At 53.4% G+C, this 25,660-nt stretch overlaps 2 protein-coding genes across 8 annotated transcripts; both read left to right on the top strand.

Annotated features, from left to right (window-relative positions):
* Positions 1–585: 585 nt before the first annotated feature.
* On the top strand, positions 586–15,498 carry LOC127465619 (alpha-soluble NSF attachment protein-like). Of its 7 annotated transcripts, none has more exons than XM_051776133.1 (12): positions 586–715; positions 1,505–1,584; positions 2,813–2,929; positions 5,155–5,201; positions 7,625–7,702; positions 9,885–9,940; positions 11,748–11,772; positions 11,862–11,921; positions 12,888–12,992; positions 13,885–13,953; positions 14,393–14,443; positions 15,215–15,498. In XM_051776133.1, the coding sequence occupies exons 1-12, from the start codon at positions 609–611 to the stop codon at positions 15,314–15,316; spliced, it is 897 nt and encodes a 298-aa protein (XP_051632093.1). In that variant the 5' UTR covers positions 586–608; the 3' UTR covers positions 15,317–15,498. The 7 variants fall into 7 exon arrangements, with proteins under 7 accessions (XP_051632093.1, XP_051632092.1, XP_051632094.1 ...); XM_051776132.1 differs by lacking the exon at positions 11,748–11,772 and adding an exon at positions 11,638–11,662; XM_051776134.1 differs by lacking the exon at positions 11,748–11,772 and adding an exon at positions 11,462–11,486.
* Positions 15,499–16,173: 675 nt separating this feature from the next.
* LOC127465621 (KICSTOR complex protein kaptin-like) lies at positions 16,174–25,510 on the top strand. Its single transcript, XM_051776136.1, is given in 14 exon segments — positions 16,174–16,553; positions 16,928–17,010; positions 17,695–17,779; positions 18,371–18,425; positions 18,533–18,608; positions 19,659–19,732; positions 20,580–20,689; positions 22,055–22,135; positions 22,703–22,766; positions 23,500–23,635; positions 24,825–24,861; positions 24,864–24,997; positions 25,095–25,156; positions 25,348–25,510. Coding segments are annotated over 14 exon segments (1,395 nt in total). The 5' UTR covers positions 16,174–16,303; the 3' UTR covers positions 25,496–25,510.
* Positions 25,511–25,660: the final 150 nt, after the last annotated feature.

Raw genomic sequence — 25,660 nt, 5'->3', positions numbered from 1 at the left:
CACCGACCCGCTCCTCCAATCCCAGCCCGCCGATTTGCATAGGCCACGCCCCCACCGCCCCAAATTCCTAAAAATCGCCCCCGAACCCCTGAAGAAACGGCCCAAAATTCCTCAAAGTAAAGTCGCCCCCCCGACCTCTTAAAAGTCCCCGAAAACGCCCGAATGTCGCCCCCGAATCGCCCGAAAATCCGGAAGGAACAGCCCCAAAACTGCCCCGAAGTTCCTCGAAACCACCCCCAAAACCCGCCAAACCCGCTAAAAATCCCCTAAAACTCCCCAAAACCGCCCCCAGAGCGCCGAAAGAAACGACCGAAACTTCCCCAGGATCTCCCCGAGCCCCCAAAACTCCTAAAAATCACCTAAAAATCCCCAAAATCCCCCCAAGCCCCTCCCGTTCCCCACCGGGTCCTCCCGCCCGCCAGGCGGCGCCTCGCGGGAGCCGCCGAGCCCCCGGGAGGAAGCGCTCCGCGTCACGTGACGGATCACGTGGGAGCGAGAGCAGCGAATGGGGACGCGGCGCGGTGGGGGGTCACGTGAGGGATCACGTGGGGGGCTGGCTCAGCCAATGGGGGCGAGGCGCGGGGGGTCACGTGGGGCGGGGTCCCAGCATGGCGGCGGCGCTGGGGAAGGAGAAGGAGGAGGAGGCGAAGCGGCTCCTGAGCGAGGCCGAGAGGAAGGTCCGGGGGGCCTCCTCCTTCCTCGGGGGCCTCTTCGGGTGCGTCCGGGACGGGCGCGGGGGAGAGGGGGGCGAGGGGAGCGAAGAGGGAGGAGAAGGGAGGCTGAGGGGGGGAACCGGGGGGGCCGGGAGGGGGTTTTAGGGGTGAGAAGGGGGAGATTTGGGGCGGGGGGGGGTCCTCGAGGGGGTTTGGGGGTCCCTGAGGGGGTGTCATGGAGGGGAAGGGGGGGACGGGCGGGTTTGGGGGGTATCGGGGGGTGGGGAGGGGTTTGGGGGGGTTTTGGGCTCGAGGGGAGGATCCCTGGGTGGGATTTGGGGGGTCCTGGGGGGGATTCGGAGGGTCCTGGGGGGAATTTTGGGGAGGTTTTCGGGTCGGGGGGGTCCTAGGAGGGGGATTTGGGGGGTCTGGGGTTGATCTGGGGGGGATTTGGGGGGTCCTGGGGGGGACTTGGGGGGTTTTGAGGGGGCGACGGGGGGTTGGGGGGGTCCCCAAATCCCCGCAATTCCCCCTTTTCACCCCCAATTCCCCCTTTCCTTCTTCAAATTCCCCATTTTCCCACCCTAAATCCCCCCAAATCTCCCGTTTTCCCCTCCAAATCCCCCTTTTCCCCCCCTAATTCCCACCATTCCCTGTTTTCCAGAGGCTTTTCCCATCTGGAGGAGCCATGTGGCTTCCCCCTTGATCCCAAATCCCCCTTTTTCCTCCTCGTAATTCCCAACATTCCCATTTTCCAGCATCTTTTCCCAACAGGAGCAGCCCTGTGGGTCCCCCCTTGACCCCCAATCCCCCTTTTCCCCCCCTAATTCCCGCCATTCCCGCTTTTCCAGGGGCTCTTCCCGGCTGGAGGAGGCCTGTGAGTGTTACAGCCGCGCTGCCAACATGTTCAAGATGGCCAAGAACTGGAGTGGTGGGTCCCAAAGCCCGGGAATTCCGGGAATCCCGGGAATTCCCACCCCCCTGCAGCCCCCTGGACCTGCCTGGAACCATCCCTGGCCCTTTTCCAGGGGCTGGGAACGGCTGGGAATGATCCCTGGGGGAACGATTCCAGGGGTTGGGAATGATCCCTGTCCCTTTTCCAGGGGCTGGGAATGCCCAGGATGATCCATATCCCTGTTTTCCAGGGGCTGGGAATGATCCCTGGGTGTATTCCAGGGGCTGGGAATGCCCAGGAAGATCCATATCCCTGTTTTCCAGGGGCTGGGAATGATTCCTGTCCCTTTTCCAGGGGCTGGGAATGCCTGGGAATGATCCATATCCCTGTTTTCCAGGGGCTGGGAATGATCCCTGGGTGTTTTCCAGGGGCTGGGAATGCCAGGACTGATCCATATCCCTATTTTTCCATGTTTTTCCATGTTTTTCCATGTTTTCCAGGAGCAGGGAATGCCTTTTCCCAGGCTGAATGACCCATATACCTGTTTTTCCCTATTTTATCTCTATTTTTCCCTATTTTATCCCTATTTTTCCATATTTTTTCCAGGAGCAGGGAACGCTTTCTGCCAGGCTGAATGCCCCATATCCCCATTTATCCCTATTTTATCCCAATTTATCCCTGTTTTATCCCAATTTTCCAGGGGCAGGGAATGCTTTCTGCCAGGCTGAATGCCCCATATCCCTATTTTTCCCTGTTTTATCCCTATTTTATCCCAATTTATCCCTGTTTTATCCCAATTTTCCAGGGGCAGGGAATGCTTTCTGCCAGGCTGAATGCCCCATATCCCTATTTTTCCCTGTTTTATCCCCATTTATCCCATTTTATCCCTGTTTTATCCCAATTTTCCAGGAGCAGGGAATGCTTTCTGCCAGGCTGAATGCCCCATGTCCCCATTTATCCCTATTTTATCCCAATTTATCCCATTTTATCCCTGTTTTATCCCAATTTTCCAGGGGCAGGGAATGCTTTCTGCCAGGCTGAATGCCCCATATCCCTATTTTATCCCAATTTATCCCATTTTATCCCAATTTTCCAGGAGCAGGGAATGCTTTCTGCCAGGCTGAATGCCCCATATCCCTATTTTATCCCATTTTATCCCTGTTTTATCCCAATTTTCCAGGGGCAGGGAATGCTTTCTGCCAGGCTGAATGCCCCATATCCCTATTTTATCCCATTTTATCCCTGTTTTATCCCAATTTTCCAGGGGCAGGGAATGCTTTCTGCCAGGCCGCGCGGCTGCAGCTGCAGCTGCAGAGCAAACACGACGCCGCCTCCGCCTTCGTGGACGCCGGGAACGCCTTCAAGAAGGCCGATCCACAGGGTAGGGAGCCACATTCCCAAAGGAATTCCTGGAATTTGGGGCTTTGGGGAACGTGGGAGGTGGAAAATCCACCAAAAATCCCTGAAAATCTGCTTTAAAATCCCCCAAAATCCCCCAAAATCCCCCCAAAAATCCCCAAAGTGGATTCCCGGGATTTCGCTCCCCATTCCCTTGGGAATTCCCAAGGATCCCACCCCCAAACCCCCCAGAAATCCGGGATTTGGGGTGGATTTTCGTGGAATTTGGGCCTGGAGGGGGCTCCTCTCCCGCTTTTCCCACCCTTTCCTTGGCTCCCGCCGGAATTCCGAGGGCGGCCCCTCCCCCCGGATCCGAGCAGATGGAATTCCCGGGGTTTTTGGGCAGAATTCCCAGGCTTTTGGGCAGAATTCCCGAGGTTTTGGGCAGAATTCCCGGGGTTTTGGGCAGAATTCCTGGGGATTTTGGGCAGAATTCCCGGGGTTTTTGGGCAGAATTCCCAGGCTTTTGGGCAGAATTCCCGGGTTTTTGGGCAGAATTCCCGGGTTTTTGGGCAGAATTCCCGGGGTTTTTGGCTTCCCTCAGAATTCCCGGGGTTTTGGCCGGAATTCCCAGGTTTTGGGGCAGAATTCCTGGGGATTTTGGGCAGAATTCCCAGGTTTTTGGGCAGAATTCCCAGGTTTTTGGCTTCCCTCAGAATTCCCGGGGTTTTGGCTCCCGTCGGAATCCGCGGCGGCTCCGAGGAGGGGGAGGGGGGAGAGAAATTCCAGCATTCCAGGCGGATTTCTGGGATTGGGAATTCTTTGGGGCGTCCCCCTGGATGTTCCAATCCCGTCCCCGTCCCCGTTCCCAACAATATTCCCATTTTTTGGGGGGATTTTCAGGGAAAACGAGCCCAAAATTCCCTCAGTTTTCACCTCAGAATCCCCAGGAATTTTTCTCATCCCGATTTTCCGACCTGGGGAGGGAAAAACCTCCGGGAATCCCTCGGGATTTGCTGCTGGAGGGGGCGGAATTCCCGAAAAAAGGGTTAAAAATTCCCTAAAATTCCCTAAAATCCCGAAATTCTGAGAATGTGAGTCCTGAGGGGGGGGAGTCACAGCCCAGGGATTTTGGGATCTGATCCCGAAGGTTTGGGGCTCCAATCCCGGGAATTTTGGGGTTGCAATCCCTGGAATTTTGTGCTCTGATCCCAAAGAATTGGGGGCTCCAATCCCTGGAATTTTTGGGGCTCCAGTCCTTGGAATTTTGGGCTCCAGTCCTTGGAATTTCGGGACCCCAATCCCTGGAATTTTGAGCTCTGATCCCAAAGAATTTGGGGCTCCAATCCCTGGAATTTTGGGACTCCAATCCCTGGAATTTTGGGGCTCCAGTCCCTGGAATTTTGGTGTGTGATCCCAAAGAATTTGGGGCTCCAATCCCTGGAATTCTGGGCTCCAATTCCTAAGATTTAGCTCTCCAATCCTTGGAATTTTGGGGCTCCAATCCCTGAAATTTTTGGGGCTCCAATCCCTGGAATTTTGTGCTCTGATCCCAAAGAATTTGGGGCTCCAATCCCTGGAATTTCAGGGCTCCAATACCTGGAATTTTGAGCTCTGATCCCAAAGAATTTGGGACTCCAATCCTTGGAATTCTGGGCTCCAATTCCAAAGAGTTTCTGGCTCCAACCCCTGGAATTTTTGGGGCTCCAATCCCTGAAATTTTTGGGACTCCAGTCCTTGGAATTTTTAGGGCTTCAGTCCCTGGAATTTTGGCCTCTGATCCCAAAGAGTTTGGGGTTCCAATCCCTGGAATTCTGGGCTCCAATTCCAAAGGTTTCGGGCTCCAATCCTTGGAATTTCCAGACTCCAATCCCTGGAATTTTGAGCTCTGATCCCAAAGGGTTTGAGGCTCCAATCCTTGGAATTTTGGGCTCTGATCCCAAATGATTTTGGGCTCTGATCCCAAAGAATTTGGGGCTCCAATCCTTGGAATTTTTGGGTCTCTAATTCTTAGGATTCTGGCCTCCAATCCTTGGAATTTTGGCCTCCAATCCCTGGAATTTTGAGCTCTGATCCCAAAGAATTTGGGGCTCCAATCCTTGGAATTCTGGGCTCTGATCCCAAAGAGTTTTGGGCTCCAATCCTTGGAATTTTGGCCTCCAATCCCTGGAATTCCCGAGCTGGGATCCCGAAGATCCGGGAATTCCTCCTCCTCCCTTTCCCTTCCCCCTTTTCCCGCCCCCATTCCCGCTTTTCCCTGTTTTCCAGAGGCCGTGACCTGCCTGCTCCGGGCCATCGAGATCTACACGGACATGGTGAGATCCCCTTCCCAACCTTCCCACGGAATTCCCGCCGGGAATTCCCGCTGGGGGGGGCGGAGACGCCACCCCGGGGCTGGGAATGGTCGGTTTGGGGGGATTTGGGGGGGATTTGGGGGGATTTTGGGGGGGTTTGGGGGGATTTTGGGGGGGATTTGGGAGGGTCTGGGGGGCCCTGGGAGGGTTTGGGGGGGTTTTGGGTGGGTTTGGGGGGGATTTGGGGGGATTTTGGGAGGGTGGGGGGGGATCCTGGGGGGATTTGGGGAGGGTCTGGGGGGCTCTGGGGGGACCTGGGAGGGTTTGGGGGGGATTTGGGGGGTTTTGGGAGGATTTGGGGGAATTTTGGGAGGGTTTGGGGAGGGCTTAGGGGGCCCCTGATGTGTTTTTGGGGGTCCCAGGTGTGTTTTTGGGGGTCCCAGGTGTGTTTTTGGGGGTCCCAGGGCTGGTGTTTGGGGTCCCAGGATGGTTTTTGGGGGTCCCAGGGTTATTTTTGGGGTTCCCCGGTGTATTTTGGTGTTCCCAGTCGATATTTTGGGGGTCCCAGGTGACATTTTGGGGGTCATTCCCGGAACGGGGAATTCCCCCCTGGGATGGGGAATTCGGGGGGTCCCTGGGGGTGATTCCTGGGGTGGATCCAGGTGGGATGGATCCCTGGGGATGGTTTTTCCCTGGGGATGGATCCCTTGGTTTGGTTTTCCCTGGGGATGGGATTTTCCCTGGGGATGATTTTTCCCTGGGGATTTTCCCTTGGGATGGATTTTCCCTTGACATGATTTTTCCCTTGGGATGGGTTTTCCCTTGGTTTGGTTTTCCCTGGGGATGATCCCTTGGGATGGGATTTTCCCTGGGGATGGTTTTTCCCCGGGAATGGGGTTTTCCCTGGGAATGGGATTTTCCCTTGGGATGGTTTTCCCTGGGGATGGGATTTTCCTGGGGATGGGTTTTCCCTTAGGATGGATCCCTTGGGATGGTTTTTCCCTGGGGATAGGATTTCCCTGGGGATGGGATTTTCCCTGGGGATGGGTTTCTCCCTTGGTTTGGTTTTTCCCTTGGGATGGGTTTTCCCTTGGGATGGGTTTTCCCTTGGGATGGGATTTTCCCTTGGTTTGGTTTTTCCCTTGGTTTGGTTTTCCCTGGGAATGGATCCCTGGGGATGGATCCCTTGGGATGGTTTTCCCTGGGGATGTTTTTCCCTTGGTTTGGGATTTTCCCTGGGGATGATCCTTGGTTTGGTTTTCCCTGGGGATGATCCCTGGGGATGTTTTTCCCTGGGGATGAGATTATCCCTTGGGATGGTTTTTCCCTTTGGATGGTTTTTCCCTGGGGATTTTCCCTTGGTTTGGTTTTCCCTGGGGATTTTCCCTTGGGATGGGATTTTCCCTGGGGATGTTTTTCCCTTGGTTTGGTTTTCCCTGGGGATGATCCCTGGGGATGATTTTCCCTTGGGCTGGATCCCTGGGGATGTTTTTCCCTTGGGATGGGATTTTCCCTGGGGATGTTTTTCCCTGGGGATGATTTTCCCTTGGGCTGGATCCCTGGGGATGTTTTTCCCTGGGGATGTTTTTCCTTGGGGATGATTTTCCCTTGGGATGGGATTTTCCCTGGGGATGTTTTTCCCTTGGGATGATCCCTGGGGATGTTTTTCCCTGGGGATGTTTTTCCCTGGGGATGTTTTTCCCTTGGGCTGGATCCCTGGGGATGTTTTTCCCCGTGGATGATCCCGATTTTCGGGCTGGATCCCTGGGGATGATTTTCCCTGGGGATGTTTTTCCCTGGGGATGTTTTTCCCTGGGGATGATTTTCCCTTGGGATGGGATTTTCCCTGGGGATGTTTTTCCCTTGGGCTGGATCCCTGGGGATGTTTTTCCCTGGGGATGTTTTTCCCTGGGGATGTTTTTCCCTGGGGATGTTTTTCCCTTGGGATGGGATTTTCCCTGGGGATGTTTTTCCCTGGGGATGATTTTCCCTTGGGATGGGATTTTCCCTGGGGATGTTTTTCCCTGGGGATGTTTTTCCCTGGGGATGTTTTTCCTTGGGGATGATTTTCCCTTGGGATGGGATTTTCCCTGGGGATGTTTTTCCCTGGGGATGATCCCTGGGGATGTTTTTCCCTGGGGATGTTTTTCCCTGGGGATGTTTTTCCCTGGGGATGATTTTCCCTTGGGATGGGATTTTCCCTGGGGATGATTTTCCCTTGGGATGGGATTTTCCCTGGGGATGGGATTTTCCCTGGGGATGGGATTTTCCCTGGGGATGTTTTTCCCTTGGGCTGGATCCCTGGGGATGTTTTTCCCCGTGGACGATCCCGATTTTCGGGCTGGATCCCTGGGGATGTTTTTCCCCGTGGACGATCCCGATTTTCGGGCTGGATCCCTGGGGATGTTTTTCCCCGTGGATGATCCCTGGGGATTTTGGGGCAGGGCCGTTTCACCATCGCTGCCAAGCACCACGTGGCCATCGCCGAGATCTACGAGGGCGACCTCGTCGACGTCGAGAAGGTGGGAAAAACACCCGGAATTCCGGGAATTCTGGGAATTCTGGGAACCCCCCCCCGCTCCTGAATCCCAGTCTGGGGTTTTGCCCCGTTGGAATTGCCCCAAATCCCGGGAATTTTGCTTCTTTTGGGGGTGAAACGGGGTCGGGTTTGAGGGAAGGGGGGTTTGGGAGAGAGGGAGATTCCTGGGAATCCCAGGAATTCTGGGAATTCACCCCCCAAATCCCAGTTTGGGGTTTTTTCCAATGGGAATTGCCCCCAAATCCCAGGATTTTTGCTTCCCTGGGGGGGTAAATGGGGTCGGTTTTGAGGGAAATGGGGTTTGGGAGAGAGGGAGATTCCTGGGAATTCCAGGGAATTTCTTGGGAATTCTAGGAATTCACCCCTGAAATCCCAGTCTGGGGTTTTGCCCCGTTGGAATTGCCCCAAATCCCGGGATTTTCGCTTCTTTTGGGGGAGAAATGGGGTTGGTTTTGAGGGAAGGGGGGTTTGGGAGAGAGGGAGAATTCCTGGGAATTCCAGGGAATTTCCTGGGAATTCCAGGATTTCTGGGAATTCACCCCCCAAATCCCAGTTTGGGGTTTTCTCCAATGGGAATTGTCCCAAATCCTTGGAATTCTGGCTTCCCTGGGGGATAAATGGGATTGGTTTTGAGGGAAATGGGGTTTGGGAGAGAGGGAGATTCCTGGGAATTCCAGGGAATTTCTTGGGAATTCTGGGAATTCACCCCCAAATCCCAGTTTGGGGTTTTTTCCAATGGGAATTGTTCCCAAATCCCAGGATTTTTGCTTCTTTTGGGGGTGAAACGGGGTCGGGTTTGAGGGAAGGGGGGTTTGGGAGAGAGGGAGATTCCCGGGAATTCCAGGGAACTTCCTGGGAATTCCAGGAATTCTGGGAACCCCCCAGCTCCTAAATCCCTAAATCCCAAAAAAAAAAATGGTGGAAAAGGGGGAATTTGGGGGTTTTTCTGGGAATTCCTGCCCCAAGTCCCCAAATCCCGGTGGAAAAGGGGGAATTTGGGGTGGTTTTCCAGGAATTCCTCCCCCAAATCCCAAAATTGGGGTGGAAAATGAGGAATTTCAGGTGGTTTTCTGGGAATTCCTCCCCCAAATCCCAAAATCCTGGTGGAAAAGGAGGAATTTGGGGTGGTTTTCTGGGAATTCCACCTCCTCCATCCCGAAATCAGGACAGAAAATGAGGACTTCGGGGTGGTTTTCCGGGAATTCCTCCTCCCCCATCCCGGAATTGCAGAGCAGCCGGAGCAGCCGGAGCGGGGGCGTCGGAGCCGCGGGAATCCGGGAAGGAGCCAGGAATTGGGGAGGGGGGGGAGGGGAAGGAGCAGAACATTCCGGAGGGTTTGTGGGGATTTATTTATTTATTTATTTATTTAGGAGTTAACTCAGTGGGTTTATCCGGGAATTTTGTCCCATTTTTCCCCGTTTTTATCCTTTTTTATTTCCATTTTGGGATGAAATTCTTGGATTTTCCCGGGTTTATTCAGGTTTTATCTGGTTTTGTCCAGATTTTATCCAAGTTTTATCTGAGTTTATCCAGGTTTTATCTGGTTTTATCCACGTTTCATCCAGTTTTATCCAAGTTTTATCTGATTTTACCCAGGTTTTATCCAAGCTTTATCTGATTTAGACAGTTTTATCCAGGTTTTATCCAGGTTTATCCAGGTTTTATTTGGTTTTATCCAGGTTTTATTTGGTTTTATCCAGGTTTTATCCAGGTTTTATCCAGGTTTTACTTGGTTTTATCCAAGTTTTATCCTGATTTTATCTGGTTTTGTCCAGGTTTTATCTGGTTTTAGTTGGTTTTATCCATATTTTATCCAAGTTTTATCTGGTTTTATCCAGTTTTTATGGGGTTTTATCCAGGTTTTATCTGGTTTTGCTTGGTTTTATCCAGGTTTTGTCCTGATTTTATCTGGTTTTATCCAAGTTTTATCTGGTTTTGTCCAAGTTTTATGGGGTTTTATCCAGGTTTTATGGGGGTTTATCCCATTTTATCCGCGTTTTGTCTGGTTTTATCCAGTTTTTAGGGGGTTTTATCCGGTTTTTATGGAGTTTTATCCAGGTTTTGGGGGGTTTTATCCAGGTTTTGGGGGGTTTTATCCAGTTTTCTCCAGGTTTTGTGTCCCTTGATCCCATTTTCCCAGGTTTTGATCCCGTTTTTCCCCCCAGGCCATCGCCCACTACGAGCAGGCGGCCGATTATTACAAAGGGGAGGAATCCAACAGGTACCAAATCCCGGGAATTCTGAATTCTGGGAACCCCCAAATCCTGGGAACCCCCAAATCCTGGGAACCCCCAACCCCCAAATCCTGGGAATTCTGAATCCTGGAAACCCCCAATCCCAGGAATTCCCAAATCTCCGAATCCCGGGAATTCCTGAATCCTGGGAACCCCCAAATCCTGGGAACCCCCAAATCCTGGGAACCCCCAAATCCTGGGAATTCCTCAATCCCCAAATCTCCAAATCCCAGGAACCCGAATCCCCAAATCCTGAATCCTGGGAACCCCCAACCCCCAAATCCTGGGAATTCCTGAATCCCGGGAACCCAAATCCCCAAATCCTGGGGGTGGAAATTCGGTGGGTTTTGTTGGGATTTGGTGAGTTTTGGTGGATTTTGTTTGGATTTGGGTGGATTTGTGGGACTGGGGTGGTTTTGGGGGGATTTTGGGGGGTTTTGGGGGGATTTTGGGGGGTTTTGGGGGGATTTTGGGGGGTTTTGGGTGGATTTGGGTGGGAATTGGGTGGATTTTGGTGGGTTTGTGGGATGGGGTGTTTTCAGGGTGTTTTCAGGATGTTTCTGGGGTGTTTTTGGGGTGATTTTGGGGTGATTTGGGGCTGTTTCTGTCCCAGCTCAGCCAATAAGTGCCTGCTGAAGGTGGCCACGTTCTGGGGTGTTTTTGGGTGATTTTGGGGTGATTTTGGGGTGATTTTGGGTGATTTCTGTCCCAGCTCAGCCAACAAGTGCCTGCTGAAGGTGGGCACATTCTGGGGTGTTTTTGGGTGATTTTGGGGTGATTTGGGGCTGTTTCTGTCCCAGCTCAGCCAATAAGTGCCTGCTGAAGGTGGGCACGTTCTGGGGTGTTTTTGGGGTGATTTTGGGGTGATTTTGGGGTGATTTTGGGCTGTTTCTGCCCCAGCTCAGCCAACAAGTGCCTGCTGAAGGTGGGCATGTTCTGGGGTGGTTTTGGGGTGATTTTGGGGTGATTTTGGGGTGATTTTGGGCTGTTTCTGTCCCAGCTCAGCCAACAAGTGCCTGCTGAAGGTGGCCACGTTCTGGGGTGTTTTTGGGTGATTTTGGGGTGATTTTGGGGTGATTTTGGGCTGTTTTGGTCCCAGCTCAGCCAACAAGTGCCTGCTGAAGGTGGCCACGTTCTGGGGTGTTTTTGGGTGATTTTGGGGTGATTTTGGGGTGATTTTGGGCTGTTTCTGTCCCAGCTCAGCCAACAAGTGCCTGCTGAAGGTGGGCACGTTCTGGGGTGGTTTTGGGGTGATTTTGGGGTGATTTTGGGGTGATTTTGGGGTGATTTTAGGTGATTTCTGTCCCAGCTCAGCCAATAAGTGCCTGCTGAAGGTGGCCACGTTCTGGGGTGATTTTGGGGTGGTTTTGGGGTGTTTTTGGGTGATTTGGGGGTGATTTTGGGCTGTTTCTGTCCCAGCTCAGCCAACAAGTGCCTGCTGAAGGTGGCCACGTTCTGGGGTGTTTTTGGGGTGATTTTGGGGTGATTTTGGGCTGTTTCTGCCCCAGCTCAGCCAATAAGTGCCTGCTGAAGGTGGCCACGTTCTGGGGTGTTTTTGGGTGATTTTGGGGTGATTTTGGGGTGATTTTGGGCTGTTTTGGTCCCAGCTCAGCCAACAAGTGCCTGCTGAAGGTGGGCATGTTCTGGGGTGTTTTGGGGTGATTTTGGGCTGTTTCTGTCCCAGCTCAGCCAATAAGTGCCTGCTGAAGGTGGCCACGTTCTGGGGTGTTTTTGGGTGATTTTGGGGTGATTTTGGGGTGATTTGGGGGTGATTTTGGGCTGTTTCTGTCCCAGCTCAGCCAATAAGTGCCTGCTGAAGGTGGCCACGTTCTGGGGTGATTTTGGGGTGATTTTGGGGTGATTTTGGGCTGTTTCTGTCCCAGCTCAGCCAACAAGTGCCTGCTGAAGGTGGCCACGTTCGCGGCGCAGCTCGAGCAGTTCCCACGAGCCATCGACATCTACGAGCAGGTCCTGCCCTTCCTCACCCTCCTCACCCTCCTCCTCCTCCTCCTCTTCCTCCTTCTCCTCCTTTTCCTCTTCCTTTTCTTTGTTTTCTTCCTCCTCCTTCAGCTTTCCCCCTTTTCCTTCTCTTTCTCGGCTCTGTTTCTTTTTCTTCCCTGTCATTTCTTCCTCCTTTTCATTTTCCTTCCTCCTCTTCCTCCTCTTTCTCCTCTTTTTCCTTTTCCTCCTCTTCCTCCTTCTCCTCCTTCAGCTTTTCCCAATTTCCTCCTCTTCCTCACCTTCTTTTCCTTCTAATTTCTTCCTCTTCCTCCTCTTCCTTTTCCTTCCTCCTCCTCCTCTTCCTCCTCCTCTTCCTTCTCCTCTTCCTTTCCCTCTTCCTCAGCTTATTTTGCTTCTAATTTCTTCTTCCTCCTCCTCTTCCTCTTCCTTTTCCTTTCTCCTCTTCCTCCTCCTCTTTCTACTCTTCCTCCTTATCCTTCAGCTTTTCCCAATTTCCTTCTCTTCCTCAGCTCCTTTTCCTTCTTTTCCCTCTGATTTCTCCCTCCTCCTCTTCCTCTTCTTCCTTTTCTTTTCTCCCTTTTCTCCTCCTCCTCCTCCTCCTTTTTTTCTTCTCCTTTTTTTGCTCTTTTTCCTTCTGATTTCTTCTCCCTCCTCTTCCTGTTTCTCTTCTTCCACGGCCCCCAGTCCCTGGCAATGCCCTGAATCCTGGTTTTTCCTGGTTTTTCCTGGTTTTTCCTGGTTTTTCCTGGTTTTTCCTGGTTTTTCCTGGTTTTTCCTGGTTTTTCCTGGTTTTTCCTGGTTTTCCCTGTTTTCCAGGTGGGCTCCATGGCCATGGACAGCCCCCAGTCCCTGGGAATTCCCTGAATCCCATTTTTTCCCTGTTTTCCAGGTGGGCTCCATGGCCATGGACAGCCCCCAGTCCCTGGCAATGCCCTGAATCCCAATTTTTCCGTGTTTTTCCCTGTTTTCCAGGTTGGATCCATGGCCATGGACAGCCCCCTCCTCAAGTACAGTGCCAAGGATCATTTTTTCCGGGCGGCCCTTTGTCACTTCTGTGTGGATCAGCTCAATGCCAAGGTGGGAATTCCATGGGAATGGGGCGGGAATGGGGCAGGAATGGGCTGGGAATGGGTTGGGAATGGGTTGGGAATGGTTGGGAATGGTTGGGAATGGGGCTGGGTTGACTGGGAAGGGGTCAGGATGAACTGGGAATGGGTCAGGAATGGGTTGGAATGGTTGGGAATGGGGCAGGAATGGGTGGGAGTGGGACTGGGATGGTTGGGAATGGGGCTGGGATGGTTGGGAATGGGGCTGGGTTGACTGGGAAGGGGTCAGGATGAACTGGGAATGGGTCAGGAATGGGTTGGGATGGTTGGGAATGGGGCAGGAATGGGTGGGAGTGGGACTGGGTGGGTCAGGAGCAGGTTGGGATGAGTGGGAATAAGTTGGGAATGGGGCTGGGTGGGTCAGGAATGGATCAGGATGAACTGGGAATGGGTCAGGAATGGGTTGGGATGGTTGGGATGGGTCAGGAATGGATTGAGAATGGGGCTGGATGGGATGGGAATGGGTTGGGAATGGGGCTGGGTTGACTGGGAACGGGTCAGGAATGGGTTGGGAATGGTTGGGAATGGTTGGGAATGGGTCAGGAATGGCTGGGATGGTTGGGAATGGTTGGGAATGGTGTTAGGCTGGTCAGGAATGGGTTGGGAATGGTTGGGAATGGTTGGGAATGGGTTGGGAATGGGGTTGGGTGGGTTGGGAATGGTTGGGAATGGTTGGGAATGGGGTTGGGATGATCAGGAATGGGTTGAAAATGGCTGGGAATGGTCAGGAATGGGTTGGGAATGGGTTGGGAATGGTTGGGAATGGGGTTGGGCTGGTCAGGAATGGGTTGGGAATGGCTGGGAATGGTTGGGAATGGGTTGGGAATGGCTGGGAACGTCAGGAATGCCCGGCCTGTCCCCAGCTGGCCGTGCAGAAATACGAGGAGATGTTCCCGGCCTTCTCCGACTCCCGGGAGTGCAAACTGCTCAAGGTCAGCCTTCCTCCCCTCCCCATCATCCTCCTCATCATCCTCTTCCTCATTCTCCCCTCCTCATCATCCTCTTCCTCCTCCTCCTCCTCCTCTCCCTCCCTCTGGAATGTGGGATCCTCCCCAGATCCCTTTCCTGACTCCAGGGAGGAATTTGGGGGGATTTTGGGAGCTCAGGGGGGGCTCCCCCTCCTCTTCCTCCTTTCCTCCCTCCTCTTCCTCCTCTTCTTCCTTTTCCTCCTCCTCTTCTTCCTGTTTCTTTTCCTCTTCCTCCTCCTCCTCCTCCTCCTCCTTCCTGCTCCTCCTTCCATTGGAATCAGACCTGGGATTGTCCCCAGATCCCTTCCCTGGAGCCAGGGGGGGATTTTGGGGGAGTTTGGGGGGATTTGGGGAGGTTCAGGGGGGTCTCTCCCTCCTCCTCCTCCTCCTCCTCCCCCCCCAGAAGCTGCTGGAGGCCCACGAGGAGCAGAACGTCGACGCCTTCACCGACGCCGTGAGTGCCAAAAACCCCCAAAACCCCCCCAGTTCACCCCAAACCCCCCTGATTTCACCCCAAACCCCCCTGATTTCACCCCAAACCCCCCTGATTTTGCCCCCAAACCCCCCAATTTCACCCCAAACTCTCCCAAAAACCCCCTGATTTCACCCCAAACCTCCCTGATTTCACCCCAAAACCCCCCAAACTCTCTGATTTCACCCCAAACCCCCCTGAGATTGCCCCAAAATCCTCCAAACCCCCCAGTTTCACCCCAAACCCCCTGATTTCACCCCAAATCCTCCCCAAACCCCCGATTTTAACCCAAACCCCCCTGATTTCACCCCAACCCCCCAATTACACCCATTTTTCTCCTTTCCCCCCATTTTCCCCCCTCTTCCCCCAATTTTCCCTCCATTTTTCCCCCTTTCCCCCTATTTTTCCCTCTTTTCCCTAATTTTTCCTCTTTCTACCCCTTTTTTACCAATTTTCCCTCCATTTCCCCCCCTCTCCCCCCATTTTCCCACTTTTCCTTCCACTTTTCCCCCATTTTTCCGCCTTTCCCTCCAGTTTTCCCCCTTTCCCTTCATTTTCCCCCCTTTTCCCCCCATTTTTCCCCCTTTTCCCTCCATTATTCCCATTTTTCCCCAATTTCACCCCAGACTCCCCCAATTTCACCCCAAACCCCCCCAGGACCCCCCTGATTTCACCCCAAATGTCCCCCAAATTCACCCAAAACCCCCCAAAATGCCCCAAATCCCCCCCAAACCCCTTCCCCCCTTTTCCCAGGTGAAGGAATTCGACTCCATCTCCCGCCTGGATCAGTGGCTGACCACGATGCTGCTGCGGATCAAACGCACCATCCAGGGCGAGGAGGAGGATCTGCGCTGAAAAACACCCCAAAAACCCCCCAAAACCACCCCAAAAACCCCCCAAAACGCCCCAAAACCCCCCCCAAAACCACCGGAGCATTCCCAGCATTCCAGGCCTTTCCCAGCCTCTGGAATTGCCCCTTTTTTTCCCTTTTAAATGGGATTTTTTTTCTCCTTGGAAATTAAATATTTAATGTAAGAGTTGGAGCTTTTGGGGTCCTTTTTTGGGGAGTTTCTGGGGGTCTTTTCCCCATTTTTTCCAGGTTTTTTTTTGGGATGTTGAGCCCCTTTTTTTGGGAATTTGGGGGGTTGGATCCTTTTTAGGGAGGTTTTTGAGGGTCTTCCCCCCAACCCATTTTTTGAGAGGGTTCTGGGGTCTTTTCCCCATTTTTGGGGGGTTTCTGGGGATCTTTTCCCCATTTTTGGGGTGTTTCTGAGGGTCTTCCCCCCAACCCATTTTTTAGGGGGTTTCTGAGGATCTTTTCCCCATTTTTGGGGGGTTCCTGAGGGTCCCGCCCCTATTTTTGGGGGTTTCTGGGGATCTTTTCCCCATTTTTGGGGTTTTTTTTTGAGGGTCTTCCCCTCAAAAACCCACCCAGAGGGGCGTGGCCATTCATCCAAGCCCCGCCCTCGGTGGGCGTGACTGTAGCCTCAAGCCCCGCCCCATCGGCAAACCCACCAACCCCCTCCCCATGGGCGTGTCCGCCCACTCAAACCCCGCCCACCCCCAGAGCCCACCAATCCCCTCACGGGGTGGGCGTGGGCCTCGCCCCAAACCCCGCCCACCCCCGCAACCCACCAATCCCCTCAGGGGGTGGGCGGGGTTTAAGCGGGCGGCCCCGCCCGCCTCTCCCGCCGCCGCCGTCGCTCCCGTGACGTCACTTCCGCGCGCCTCCCCCCGCCAGGCCCCCCCCGCGGGGCTGCCCCGCTCGCCGCCTGTCCCGCTTCTCCTTCTTTTCACTTTTTAACCCAAATCGCCCCTTTTCGCCCCAAATCGGGCGCGGCGATGTGTCCGTGGGGCCGCTGCCCGCTGGTGGAGGACAGCTTCAGCCGCCTGGGCTCGCAGAGCAACGTTTACGGGCTGGCGGCGCTCGAAGGCCCCGCCGCCGCTTTTGGGGCGAATCCGGGCGGTTTTGGGGCTCCCGGGGGGCTCTTGGCGGCCCCGCTCAAGGGGAAGGTGCTGCTGTTCCGGTACCTCCAGCTCCGGCCGCGGCTGCGGCCCCAGGCCCGGGAGATGCAGTTCACCTACATCCCCGGTAATTGGCGCCTCATTAAGGGGAATTAGTTAGTTACTGATCCATTCGTTTATTTGTCAATAAATAAATTATTAACGGGTAATATAGGGGGTCACGGAGGGGCTCTGGGGGGGGGGGGGCTGCGGTTCACGTGTACACCCCGTAATTAGCTAATTGATGGGTAATTAGGGGTTAATAAGTGGTTAATTAATGGATTTATTGATGGGTATGGGGGTAGGGAGGTCGCAGAGGGAGTTTGGGGGGGCTGGGGGGAGGATTTGGGGGGTCCCAGAGGGGTCTGGGGGGGGGTTCTCTGTGAGCTGCGGTTCCCCCTCCACCCCCAGTAGTTAATTAGAGGTTAATGAGCGGTTAATTAGTGGTTAATTGCGGCGCAGTGGACGCCGAGATCGTCTCCATCGACTCGTTCCCCAAATCCCCCCCCCAGAGGGGGCTCGTCGTGGGAATCACCTTCATCAAGGTGGGGGGTTGGGGGTCCTGGGGGGGTTTGGGGGGTAATTGGGGTAATTGGGGGGGTCCCGGGGGGGATTTTGGGGGGTAATTGGGGGGTCCCGAGGGGGGTTGGGGGGTCCTGGAGGGAATTGGGGGCGTTTTGGGGGGGATTTGGGACGTCCTGGAGGGGATTAGGGGGGTCCTGGGGGGGGGATTTGGGGGATAATTGGGGTAATTGGGGGAGTCTTGGGGGGGGGGGCTGGGGGGTAATTAGGGTAACTGGGGGTCTGGGGGTGTCCCAGGGGCTCTGGGGGTCTCAGGGGTAACTGGGGGTTTGGGGGGTCCCAGGGGTACCTGGGGGGTCCCAGAGGTTACTGGGGGGTCCCAGGGGCTCTGGGGGTTTGGGGGTGTCCCAGGGGCTCTGGGGGTCCCAGGGGTGATTGGGGGGTGTCTGGGGGTCCCAGGGGTGATTGGGGGGGGTGTCCCAGGGGCTCTGGGGGTCTCAGGGGTGATTGGGGGGGGTCCCAGGGGTCTGGGGGGTCCCAGGGGTGATTGGGGGGGTGTCCCAGGGGCTCTGGTGATTGGGGGGGGTCCCAGGGCTCTCGGGGTCTCAGGGGTAACTGGGGGTGTCCCAGGGGTCTGGGGGTCTCAGGGGTAACTGGGGGGTGTCCCAGGGGTTACTGGGGGGGTCTCAGGGTGCCCCCCCCCGCAGGACTCGGGGGACAAACCGAGCCCCTTCCTCAACATCTACTGCGACTACGAACCAGGGTCCGAGTTCGACCTCGACTGCGTCGCACGTGAGAGCCCAAAAATGGGGGGAACCACCCAGAAACGGGGCTGGGGGCACCAGAAATGGGGAGAGACCACCAGAAACGGGGCTGGGGGCACCAGAAATGGGGAGAGACCACCCAGAAACGGGGCTGGGGGCACTGAAAATGGGGAGAGACCACCCAAAAATGGGGGGAAACCACCCAGAAACGGGGCTGGGGGCACTGAAAATGGGGAGAGACCACCCAAAAATGGGGCTGGGACCACCACAAATGGGGAGAGAGCACCCAGAAACGGGGCTGGGACCACCTAAAAATGGGGGGAAACCACCCAAAAATGGGGAGAGACCCCCCCCAGGGCCCCCTCAGCACCCCCAAAAGGGTCCCTGACCTCCTCAAACCCCCCAAAATGGGTCCCTGACCCCCCCAAAAGGGTCCCTGACCCCCCCCCAAACCCCCCAAAATGGGTCCCTGACCCCCCCAAACCCCCCCAGAATGGTCCCTGACCCCGTCAAACCCCCCCTGGGACCCCCCAAATCCCCCCCAGCTCCCCCAAAAGGGTCCCTGACCCCCCAAACCCCCCAAAATGGTCCCTGACCCCCCCTTTCCCCCCCCCCCCAGAGAGTTGCCTGAACCTGGAGCTCCGTTTCACCCCCTTCCAGCTCTGCCACGCCCAGTGAGTGCCCCCCCAGACCCCCCCCCGAAATCCTGGGGACCCCCCCGAGCCTCGGGGACCCCCCCCGGGCCCCCCCAAACCCCCCTGAGCCCCCCCAAACTCCGCAGGGTCCGGGTGGGGGAGCACGAGGAGACGGTTTTCCTGCTCAGCGGGAACGACCCCGGCATCCACCTGTACAGGGAGGTGAGAGGGGGGCAAGGACACCCCAAAAACACCCCAAAATACCCAAAAACAGCCCCAAAATACCCCAAAAATACCCCAGAAACTCCCCAAAAAATACGCCCAAAACACCCAAAAAATACCCCCAAAAATACCCCAAAACCCCTCCCAAAGCCCACTTCAAAAACAGCCCAAAAAACACCCCAAAAAATCCCAAAACAGCCCTTTTTATTCCCTTTATTCTCTTTTTATTCTCTTTATTCTTCTTTTATTCCCTTTATTCACTTTATTCCCTTTATTCTGTTTTTGTTCCCTTTTAATTCCCCTTTTAATTCCCTTTATTTATTTTTTATTTTCTTTATTCCCCTTTATCCCCTTTCCATCCCCTTTACCCCCTCATTCCCATTTTTCCCCCTCATTTCCATTTCCCCCTCACCCCTTTCCCCTTCCCCCCTCCCTCCCCCCCCTTTCCCCCCCTCACTTTTCCCGTTTTCCCCCTTTTTATTCCCTTTTTATTGCTTTTATTCCCTTTTATTCTCTTTATTCCCTTTTTATTCTCTTCATTCTCTTTATTCCCTTTTTATCCCCTTTTTCCCCTTTATTTCCTTTATTCCCTTTTTATTCTTTTTATTCCCTTTTATTCCCTTTATCCCCTTTTTATTGCCTTCATTCCCTTTATTCTCTTTTTATCCCCTTTTTCCCTTTATTCCCTTTATTCCCTTTTTATTGCCTTCATTCCCTTTATTCTCTTTTTATCCCCTTTTTCCCTTTATTCCCTTTATTCCCTTTTATTCCCTTTTTATTCCTTTTATCCCCTTTATTCTCTTTTTATTCCCTTTTTATTCCTTTTATTCCTTTTATTTCCTTTATTACTTTTTTATTCCCTTCATTCCTTTTATTCCCTTTTTTCCCTTTTTTCCGTTTTTATTCCCTTTATTCCCTTTTTATCCCCTTTATTCCCTTTTTACCCCCTTTTTTCCCTTTACCCCCTCATTCCCATTTATCCCCTCATCCCCCTCCTCCCTCCCCCCCTTTCCCCCCTCATTTTCCCATTTTCCCCCTTTTTCCCCCCAGAATTCCTCCTCCCACCAGTTTGAGGAGCAGCCCATCCAGCTGCTCTTCCCGGAGCTCCAGGACATCCCCAGCAAGTCAGTGCCCCTTTCCCCCACAACTCCCTCCCCCCTGCCCAAAATCCCATTTTTCCCCATTTTCCCCCATTTTTCCTGTTTTTCCCGTTTTTCCCCGTTTTTTTCCCATTTTCCCCCCATATCCCCCCATTTTCCCCCATTTTTCCCCGTTTTTCCCCCATTTTCCCCCCATTTTCCCCCCATTTTCCCCCCATTTCCCCCCATTTTCCCCCATTTTTCCCCATTTTCCCCCATTTTTCCCCATTTCCCCCCATTTTTCCCCCATTTTCCCCCCATTTTTCCCCATTTTCCCCCATTTTCCCCCCATTTTCCCCCATTTTTTCCCCCATTTCCCCCATTTTTCCCATTTTCCCCCCATTTTCCCCCATTTTTCCCATTTTCCCCCCATTTTCCCCCATTTTCCCCCCATTTTCCCCCATTTCCCCCCATTTTCCCCCATTTTCCCCCATTTCCCCCCATTTTCCCCCATTTCCCCCCATTTTCCCCCATTTTCCCCCATTTTCCCCCATTTTTTCCCCATTTTCCCCCATTTTTCCCCCATTTTTCCCATTTTTTCCCCCATTTTTCCCATTTTTCCCCCATTTTTCCCATTTTTTCCCCCATTTTTCCCCCATTTCCCCCATTTTTCCCATTTTTTCCCATTTTTCCCCCATTTTCCCCCATTTTTCCCCCCATTTCCCCCCATTTTCCCCCATTTTCCCCCCATTTTTTCCCCCATTTTTCCCATTTTCCCCCATTTTCCCCCATTCTCCCCCATTTTCCCCCATTTTTCCCCCCATTTTTCCCCCATTTTCCCCCCATTTTCCCCATTTTTCCCATTTTCCCCTGTTTTTCCCCCCGTTTCCAGCGTGCTGTGGTTGGATGTTCAGCCCCTGCCCGGCTCCCGGCACCGACTCTCTGCCCTGGGCTGCCAGAGCGGCTTCGTGCGGGTCTCCAGGGTGGATCAGGACTCCAGAGGTGCATTCCCGGCATTCCCGAGGCAATTCCCAACGGGAATTACCCCCCCGGCCTCCCCCAGTCCCTCTTTATCCCACTTTATCCCAGTTCATCCCAGTTTATCCCAGTTTATCCCAGTTAATCCCAGTTTATTCCAGTTTGTCCCACTGGGATGGATCCAGAGGTGACTCCGGGTTCGTCCCAGATCCTTCCCAGATCCCCCCTCTGTCCCTGAATCCACATTTTTCCCTGGAAAACCCCCACAATTCCCACCTGGAATTGCCCCCCCTGACCCTCCCCCTGTCCCCCAGTCCCAGTTTATCCCAGTTAATCCCAGTTTATCCCAGTTAATCCCACTGGGATGGATCCAGAGGTGACTCCGGGCTCATCCCAGATCCCCCCTCTGTCCCTGAATCCATGTTTTTCCCTGGAAAAAAACCTCCCAATTCCCACCTGGAATTACCCCCGGACCCTCCCCCAGTCACAGTTTATCCCACTTTATCCCACTTTATCCCGGTTTATCCCAGTTAATCCCACTTGGAATGAATCCAGAGTTGCTTCTGGGTTCATCCCGTGTCCATTCTCCAGCCCTGAATCCACGTTTTCCCCTGGAAAAATCCCACAATTCCCACCTGGAATTACCTCCCCCGGCCTCCCCCAGTCCCAGCTTGTCCCAGTTAATCCCAGTTTATCCCAGTTTGTCCCAGTTTATCCTGGTTTATCCCAGTTTATCCCACTGGGATGGATCCAGAGGTGCCTCTGGGCTCATCCCAGATCCCCCCTCCAGCCCTGAATCCCCTTTTTCCCTGGAAAAATGCCACAATTCCCACCTGGAATTACCCCCCCAGCCTCCCCCAGTCCCAGTTTGTCCGAGTTTATCCCAGTTTATCCCAGTTTATCCCACTTTAATCCCAGTTTGTCCCAGTTTCTCCCCCTGGGCTGGATCCCGGGGGGGTTCTGGGCCGATCCTGGCTCCCAACATTCCCGTTTTTCCCTGGAAAACCCCCCCAATTTTCCCCTGGAATTTCCTCTCCTGCTCCTCCCCCCGTCCCCCCCATCCCAGTTTATCCCAGTTTCTCCCACTTTATCCCACTTTAATCCCAGTTTGTCCCAGTTTTCTCCCCCTGGGATGAATCCCGGGGGGATTCTGGGCCGATCCTGGCTCCCAACATTCCCGTTTTTCCCTGGAAAACCCCCCAATTCCCCCCTGGAATTCCCTCTCCCCGCTCCTCCCCCTGTCCCACCCATCCCAGTTTCTCCCAGTTTCTCCCAGTTTCTCCCAGTTTGTCCCAGTTTGTCCCCCTGGGCTGGATCCCGGGGGGGTTCTGGGCTGATCCTGGCTCCCAACATTCCCGTTTTTCCCTGGAAAACCCCCTGGAATGGCAGAGGTTGTGCAGAGCTGGAGCCTCCAGCAGGACGGGCCCGTCTCCTCCGTGCTGCTCTTCCCGCTGCCCCCGGAGCCCCACGGTGAGGAAAACCGGGAATTCCAGGGGAAAACCTGGGAATTCTGCGGGAAAACCTGGGAATTCCACGGGAAAACCCAGAATTCCCAAAAAAAACCCCCAGAATTCCCTAGGAAAAACCCCGAAATTCCCAGGAAAAACCCTGAATTCCCCAGGAAAAACCCCAAAATTCCAGGAAAAACCCAGAATTCCCCAAGAAACCCCCAGAATTCCCTGAGAAAACCCCAGAATTTCCTGGGAAAACCTCTGAATTCCCCAGGAAAACCCTGGAATTCCAAGGAAAAAACCCGGAATCCCTCGAGAAAACCCCAGAATTTTCCAGGAAACCCCAGAATTCCCCAGGAAAAACCCCAAAATTCCCAGAAAAAAAACCCAAGATTCCCAGGAAAACCCCTGAAATCCCTAGGAAAAAACCTGGAATTCCCAAGAAAACCCCAGAATTCCCCAGGGAAAACCCCAGAATTCCCCCAAAAAACCCCAGAATTCTCCAGAAAAATCTGGAATTCCCTGGGAAAACCCCCAGAATTCCAGAAAACCAAGGGAATTCCCAGGAAACCCCCCCCTTTTCCAGGTGCCCCCGAGGAGTCCTGGAATGTCCTGGTGAGCAGCGCCCTGGAAGCCGCCGTCGTCTACAGGTGAGGGGCTGCAAAACCTGGGAATTCCCACCTGGAAAATCCAGGAATTCCCACCCAGGGCCTGGAAAATCCCGGGAATTCCCACCCACATCCCGGGAGCTCCAATTTCCCCCAATTTTTTCAATTTTCCCCCCAATTTTTCTCAAATTTTTCCCTCCATTTTCCCCAATTTTTCTCTCAATTTTCCCCAATTTTTTCCTCCATTTCCCCCCCAATTCCCAGATTTTCCCCCCCAATCCCAGGTGGTTTCTCCCCCCTCCCTGACCCCCCATTCCCCCGGAATTCCAGGAATCTCCTGGATCAGGGCCTGGGCTCCCCCAACTCCCAGGTTTTCCCCCAATCCCACATTTCCCCCAATCCCTGAGTTTTTCCCCCCCAATTCCCAGATTTTTCCCCCCAATTCCCAGATTCTCTCAATTCCCAGATTTCCCCCCAATCCCAGGTGGTTTCTCCCCCCTCCCTGACCCCCCATTCCCACAGAATTCCAGGAATCTCCTGGAACAGGATTTGGGTTCCCTCATCCCTGACCCCCCATTCCCCCGGAATTCCAGGAATCTCCTGGATCAGGGCCTGGGCTCCCCCAGGTTCTCTGAGGGGGTTCCCCCCCTCCCTCCCTGACCCCCCCATTCCCTCGGAATTCCAGGAATCTCCTGGATCAGGGCCTGGGCTCCCCCCAGGTTCTCTGAGGGGGTTCCCCCTCCCTCCCTGACCCCCCATTCCCTCGGAATTCCAGGAATCTCCTGGAGCAGGGCCTGGGCTCCCCCCAGGTTCTCCCGGGCAGCTCCGGCTCCGACTCCGTGCTCTGCGCCCGCGTCACCGACGTCGACCTGGACGGGATTCCCGAGATCCTGCTGGGCACCTACGGACAGGTCACATTCCCGGGAATCCTCACATCCATTTCCCAACATTTCCCACCCTTTTTCCTCCGTTTTTCTCCATTTTCCCGGAATTTCCCCCAGTTTTTCTCAAATTTCCCAAATTTTTCTCAAATTTTCCCCAATTCTTCTCAAATTTTCCCCAATTTTCCTCAATTTTCCCAAATTTTTCTTCAATTTTCCCTCCATTTTCTCTTCGTTTTCTCTCCATTTTTCCTCCATTTTCTCTGAATTTCCCCTGAATTTTCCATTTTTCCTCAATTTTCCCCCAGTTTTCTCTCCATTTTTCCCCAACTTTTATCAAATTTTCCCCAGTTTTTCCGGATCTTCCCCAATTTTTCTCCATTTCCCCCAATTTTCTCTCCATTTTCCCCAATTTTTCTCAGATTTTCCCCAATTTTTCCCTCCGTTTTCCCCAAATTCCCCCCAATTTCCTCAAATTTTCCTAAATTTCACCCGAATTTCAAAAAATCCCCATTTTTTGCCCCAAATTTCACCTAAATTCCCCAAAAATCCCCATTTTCCCCCCCAAAATCCCCATTTCCCCCCCCAAAAAATCCCCATTTTCCCCCCAAAAATCCCCATTTTTTTCCCCAATTTTCACCTAAATTTCCCCAAAATTCCCATTTTTCCCCCCAAATCCCCATTTTTTCCCCAAATTTCCCCAAAATTTCCCCCAAATTTCCCCCAAATCCCCCCAAAATCCCCATTTTTTCCCCAAATTTCACCAAAATTTCCCCAAATTTCCCATTTTCTCCCCCCAAAATCCCCATTTTTCCCCCAAATTTCACCTAAATTCCCCAAAATCCCCAATTTTTCCCCAAATTTCACCAAAATTTCCCCAAATTTCACCCGAATTCCCCAAAATCCCCATTTTCCCCCCCAAATTTCACCAAAATTCCCCCAAAATCCCCATTTTTTCCCCAATTTTCACCTAAATTTCCCCCAAATCCCCATTTTTTTCCCCAAAAAAATCCCCATTTTTTCCCCCCAAATTTCACCTAAATTTCCCCAAATTTCCCATTTTCTCCTCCCAAAATCCCCATTTTTTCCCAAAAATCCCCATTTTTCCCCAAAATTCCCATTTTTCCCCCCAAAATCCCCATTTTTTCCCCAAAATTTCCCCCAAATTTCCCCAAATTTCCCCCAAATCCCCCCAAATCCCCATTTTTCCCCCCTCCAGGCCCTGCTGTGCTACAAGTGCTCCGTCCCGGAGGGGGGAGGGGTTTGGAATTCCGGCCCCTCTGGCTCCGCCGCTTCCCCTCCCCCCTCCTGGCGCTGCGGCCGCTGGACCTGACGGGGGATGGGCTCCGGGAGCTCGCCGTCGTCTGCCTGAGGGGGCTGCACGTCCTGCAGGTCAGGGGGTATTCCCAAAAATCCCCAATTCCCACATTTTCCCGGGAATTCCCCGCGAAATTCCCGCGAAATTCCCACGTTTTTCCTCAAATTTTAGGGTTTTCCCCCCAAAAATTCGGGGCATTCTCACCCCCCTGGATTCCCCTCCACGTTCTCCAGGTCAGGGGGGCATTCCCAAAAATCCCCAATTCCCAAATTTTCCCGGGAATTCCCACAAAATTCCCACAAAATTCCCGCGAAATTCCCGCGAAATTCCCACATTTTTCCTCAGAATTCCTGGGTTTTCACCCCAAATTCCACCAAAATTCCCGGTTTTCCCCATTCCCTGGATCCCTCTCCATGTCCTGCAGGTCAGGGGGGAGCCCAAAAATCCCCAATTCCCAAATTTTCCCTGGAATTCCCACAAAATTCCACAAAATTCCCATGAAATTCCCGCCTTTTTCCCACAAAATTCCGTGTTTTTCCCCCGAATTTTGGGAGTTTTACCTCGAATTTTAAGGGGTTTCTCCTCAAATTTTAGTGTTCCCAAAATTCCCCCCAAAATTCCCCCTTAAAATTCCCCCCAAATTCCCTGAATTCCTCCCAAATTCCAAACATTCCCCAAATTCCCCCCAAAATTCCCCAAACTCCCCCAAAATTCCCCCCAAATTCCCCCCCAAATTC

Source organism: Manacus candei, unplaced genomic scaffold, assembly GCF_025592945.1.
Source record: "Manacus candei isolate 608988 ecotype Guabito, Panama unplaced genomic scaffold, ASM2559294v1 h1tg000449l, whole genome shotgun sequence".
Taxonomy (NCBI): Eukaryota; Metazoa; Chordata; class Aves; order Passeriformes; family Pipridae; genus Manacus; species Manacus candei.
Note: the sequence above shows the minus strand (reverse complement) of the source record. Positions and strands in the feature narration are given on the sequence as shown.

Bases quoted from the DNA above. Each gene is read 5' to 3' on its own strand.
- LOC127465619 (XM_051776129.1), top strand. From the start codon at position 609: ATGGCGGCGGCGCTGGGGAAGGAGAAGGAGGAGGAGGCGAAGCGGCTC. The intron at 2,930-5,154 runs GTAGGGAGCCAC...CCTGTTTTCCAG, and splicing joins CAAGAAGGCCGATCCACAGG to AGGCCGTGACCTGCCTGCTC. The intron at 5,202-7,624 runs GTGAGATCCCCT...ATTTTGGGGCAG, and splicing joins TCGAGATCTACACGGACATG to GGCCGTTTCACCATCGCTGC.